The 4,897-nt window shown below is 39.9% G+C and overlaps 1 protein-coding gene across 1 annotated transcript; it reads right to left on the bottom strand.

Annotated features, from left to right (window-relative positions):
• Positions 1-262: 262 nt before the first annotated feature.
• On the bottom strand, positions 263-1,662 carry LOC104674021 (small proline-rich protein 2D-like). Its single transcript, XM_010378230.2, has 2 exons — positions 1,583-1,662; positions 263-884 (listed from the first exon to the last, which is right to left on the bottom strand). The coding sequence occupies exon 2, from the start codon at positions 863-865 to the stop codon at positions 647-649; it is 219 nt and encodes a 72-aa protein (XP_010376532.2). The 5' UTR covers positions 866-884; positions 1,583-1,662; the 3' UTR covers positions 263-646.
• Positions 1,663-4,897: the final 3,235 nt, after the last annotated feature.

The following is a 4,897-nucleotide window of genomic DNA, read 5'->3' as shown; positions in this document are numbered from 1 at the left end:
TATTTTGCTCACTTTGCAGTAAAGAGACTGACATTTGGAGAAGTTGAATGATATGTTCCTCGAATCAATCAAACGCTAATTAAGGAAAATAACAAGGGTTTAAAATAATACAGAAATAATTTTTAGTATGACCCAAATTTCCTACAATAATCATGAAAGCCTGGTCCTGGGGACCAACGAAAGATAGAAATAAATCCAAATGATCATATGATATTGTTAATAAAGTAGGTTTAAAAAGAAACAAAATATCCACTCACAAAAATATATGCATAGCTACTTTATTCAGAGAGTGAAAGGAAAGTGACAAGTGCACAGGTGGTAGAAGCTCATGCCCAGGGGACAGACAGACACAGAAAACATCAACAGAATTCTTCGATGGCACCCAAGGAGAAGCTCTGAAAGGCCAGTACAGCTGAGGACTTCCTTTCTAAGTCTCCACCTGGATAGTGGCAGTATGGCAGCATCATAAAGGGAAGCTTTTGCTGTCAGGGAACATCACAGGCAGATCACTGGCTAAGGGGAAAGAAGCTCCCGTGTATCCCTGGATGGCTTTGATGAGAAGATGCAGGTGAAGTTGTTGAATGAGGTGAGCCAAATATCCTTATCCATTCATGCTCCTGATGAATCCTGAAGCTGTTACTTGCTGTTACTTGCTCTTGGGTGGACACTTTGGCTGGCAGGGTGGGGAAGGTGTCACCGGAGGATATTTCTGCTGGCACTGCTGAGGTGGGCAGGGCTCTGGACACTTTGGTGGTGGGCAGGGCTCAGGGCACTTCAGGGGTGGACATGGCTTTGGGCACTTTGGCGTGGGGCACACAGGAGGTGGCTGGCAGGGCTGCTTGCACTGCTGCTGTTGATAAGACATCCTGCTGGAGTCTCAGAATCTGAAAGAAATGATACGACAGTGTTCACAGGAAGGGACTCTCACAAAGAAAAGCCAACGTTTATGTAATACTATCTAATATTATTTCTCCAATCTCCAAAAAATTATTTAAACTCCTCATTCCCTTTTCATGACTCTGGTTTATCCTTTCCACTGCAGCAAATTGCTTTATCAACTCTGGGAAATCCTCTGTTTTCTCATGAAATTTTTTCAAAGCAAATATCTCTGTTATAAAGAATCAAACATGAAAATAACCACTTCAAGAAAGGCAGTCACAAGTTCAGACACCCTGGGCAATCTCAGAAGCTATTCCTATCATCATTATCTGTTGTAAAGTTCCAGTGGGCTGATGGCCACAGAGCAAAGGGCTGTCTGGGAAGAACTGCAGGCTCTGACACCTGTTAAAACACAAATATTTGAAAAGGACACCAGTAAGATATCAAAAAAAGGAGAAACACTTTGCTTTTGCCGCTTCTTCAAATCAAAGCCTTCCTGTTAACTTCTCTGTTCATATAAATACCAAACTGCTTACAAAAAAAAGCTAAAACAGTGTATCACTATGATTTAATCCTCAGGTTCCATCCACTAAGTAGTGTTGCAACTGTAATCAGAGGTTTGGATCAACCATACTTTCTGTCTTCAGATTAAATTCAACATTTGAGGGCAGAAAAACAGAGGAACTCAAGTAAGCAGACTCACCGGGTTCTCCAAAGCAGATCGGTGCTCAAGTACTAGGAGTTTAGGAGTTATATGGCAGAGAACCTCTTTATAGGGCCTGCTGCCCCACCCAGGGGGAAATAGAACTGCCTAAAATGGGCTGGATCAAGTAATGTCCCATCCAAAATGCAAATGTATCCATAACTGGCATGACAAGGAATCTCAAAAAAGGAAATATCCTGTTCTGAGATCTCTCGCTGAATTAAGTGCTCATGACTCACGGAGGCCCTGCCTTAGCTCTCAGTTTCAGTGACTTACGGCAGAGAGAAAATTGGCAGATTCTCTAACTGGTGGTCCAAGGCTGTCTTTCTTGACTGGGGGGAAAGGATCCCTTTCTATCTTACCCTTTCCCTGAATTATAAAACATACTGCTCTGATCCACTTTAGCTGATTTCTATATTGTTGTACATGAACTCAACTCTACCTCTACTGCCTTAGTATAATTTGCCAATTTGCTAGAAGTAATGAGAAACTGAACATAGTTCTATCGTTGCCAAGTCCTGTGATCACAGGTAGGTCACTTCCGCTCCTGGGGTTTGAGCGTTTCTCTATTCACAGGAGAGCATACTTGGCTCTGGGTTGGAGACTGTCCACATTGTGCTATTTGTAGACCCTTCTTCAAGTCTGAAATTTTTTCCTCCATCTCTTTTTTTTTTTTTCCTATATAATCCTGGGTTTGACTTATATTCTTTGCACTTTTAGAGCTGTCTTTTCCACCCAATTCATAGAGGCATTTCTCTGCTAGGACAGATTCCACAGTGGAATCCAGTCCCCTCAGCACTTTTCCTCCTTGCTGCCCTCAAATATGTGTACTATACACCTTTTAAGGAATTAAAAACCGTGCTCTTAATTGCCACATTAAAGAAATGGAGAGAAGTGAACAAAAACCACAAGGAGTCACCTAAAACCTATTTATTGAACCGTGCCTATGTGGTTCCCCACAGCAGAGAACAAGATGCATAGACTCACACCATCACATGTAAATTCCGGAGATTGGGAATACACACAAGGCTCTTCCCACTGCTGCTTCTACTTTTATATTCCTCACTGCTCCATAAATCAGTTCCAGCACTGGGGAGGGTTAAGGCCTTCCCCCATGGCCTGGATTGCCAGGTTACCTGGTGGTGTATATCCTGGAGGCAGTCCATCCCCACTCACACTCTGAAAAACTCTGTTTTCTGCCTGGCTCACAGTGTAGGTTGCAGCCTGCAGCTTTTTCAAAGGATGGGTGGTTTTTTTGTTTCGTTTGTTTGTTTGTTTGTTTGTTTCAGTTTTCCTGTTAAGTTCCTGCATTGCTTCTTGGGAAAAAGTTCACAGTGTGGATCTCTACACACTATTTTGTCTTTCCAAGTGAGAGAGGCATGCTAACAATGTCTCCAATCCACCATCTTGGAAAAATAAAAATAAACTTCACTCGGAATTTTAAGGCCTTTATCCATTGACTCCTAGCAGCCTGTATTGCTGATACAGTGTTTGATGCTAAGGATTACTCAGAAGAGGAATTTCTTTATAAATCTGGAGGTGAACTTGAAGATCCAATTAAAGAGGATCTTTTAAATTCAGGGCACAAAGGAGCCAAAAGTCCTCCTGATTGGGTATGAGAGTTGATGAGGAAAGAAAGAGAAACAGAGTAGAATGATGAGGGAAAGCCCAATGTGTTTTTTTTCTCTTAGCTACACAAATTGTAGAAGGTAGCTGAGTCCTGTATCTGCTTTGAGACAGTATTTCTCCCACACGTTCTTTATTAGGGAATTACATAAGGATATTCTTCAATGAGCAGTGGCATAAGCTCAAGAAACAGAAAGGTGGAGAAATGGTGGGTTTAATCCAGGAAATTGCTTTAAGAAGGGAAGAGAGAGGACAAGGGGTGTATGGGAGACCTGGAGAGCTGTCAGCACAGACTGGAAAAAAACAAACAGAAACCTCCAGAAATGACCATCTGAAAAGGAAGAAGGAGAACAGACTCTAAATCATCCTTTAAATTTTCAAACAATCCAACAAGAAAATAAAGGCCATGGAAGCTTTAAAATATAGATGTGGAAGAAGCTAATAAATATAGCTCCTGCAGTAAATTCTTATAAAACTGCTTTGTCAAATACAACCATCCAAGAGATATAATCTACTAAATATCCCATAGGTGGACAGCTATGGTAAGATAAATAGTAGTTAGCAATGTATCATTTTAAATAATGAAATAAGCATAATCATATATAGGAACTGAGGTCATAAAACAGAGCATCAATATTTATAAACCCTAACAATGTGAAAATTTCTATATGACTAGCAAAAATGTTAAAGTGAAAACGGGTTGGGAAGATACAAATTTACTCAACATTTATATTGGTAATTCTATAATAATATTTGATATTGAAATGTGGAGATAGGAAAATAATGACTCCAAATGCTTTGCATTTTAAGATCTGCTTATTCACACTGTTGCAGAAATCTGAGTACTGGAGAAAGTTTTTCCTGATGTTTGACAATTCTTAATTATCATCTTGATTGCCTTTTCCTCTGTTAAATTAAATGAATGCATTAAAAATTCCAGCTACGGCACTTCTCCATTCTTTCTATCTCTTTTTCTACTTACTATGCATGGAAAAGTCTCTATAATGATGGCTGTTCATGTTAATGATGGTTACTTTGGAAATAAACTGTGATTATCTTTGGACAGCAAGAAAGAGCATAGACTCAGATAGAGAGGATCATAGCTTTTCCACGCTGTTGAAGTTTTTTAACTTTATAGCAGTATCACTGTAAATAAGACAGAAATGGTAGCTATTTTGGTAGATAACCACAAGAAGATTCACAACTGGGCTGTGTGTACTCTAACACAACTTTACACAACACCTACAATTGCACCATTTACTCCAGACCTACTGAACGACAAAGCAGTCTCTGGAGTATTACAAGTGTCTGTGTGGGTTCTCTGATGTCCCTGCATCTGGAATACATTACCTTTCAGCTCTCCTATCTCCCTGATGATCACCTGCATATGCTTCTACAATCTGCTTATTCATCTGGAGGTTTTCCTAGCTCCACCCCTATCTTCTCAAGTAGAATCAAATCACCCCAACTGTTGCTTTTCAAACATAATTTTAACATAGTATGTATACCAGAATTGCAATTATTTTATTTTACATATGATTCTAAGGTTTTTGAGGGCAAGCAAAATGGCTTATCATTTATCCCTTGAGCTTAGTGCCTGGCAAATACATACTCAAAACTTACAAAGGCAAGAAGGAAGGAAAAATCAGGTAAATAGGGTGGGCATGTCAGAGGGAAGAAGGAAGAAAT

Source organism: Rhinopithecus roxellana, chromosome 8 (assembly GCF_007565055.1).
Source record: "Rhinopithecus roxellana isolate Shanxi Qingling chromosome 8, ASM756505v1, whole genome shotgun sequence".
Classification (NCBI taxonomy): Eukaryota; Metazoa; Chordata; class Mammalia; order Primates; family Cercopithecidae; genus Rhinopithecus; species Rhinopithecus roxellana.
The sequence above is the reverse complement of the archived record's forward strand: the minus strand, read 5'-3'. Positions and strand labels throughout refer to the sequence as shown.

Coding starts and splice junctions, on each gene's coding strand:
- LOC104674021 (XM_010378230.2), bottom strand. CDS start 865: ATGTCTTATCAACAGCAGCAGTGCAAGCAGCCCTGCCAGCCACCTCCT.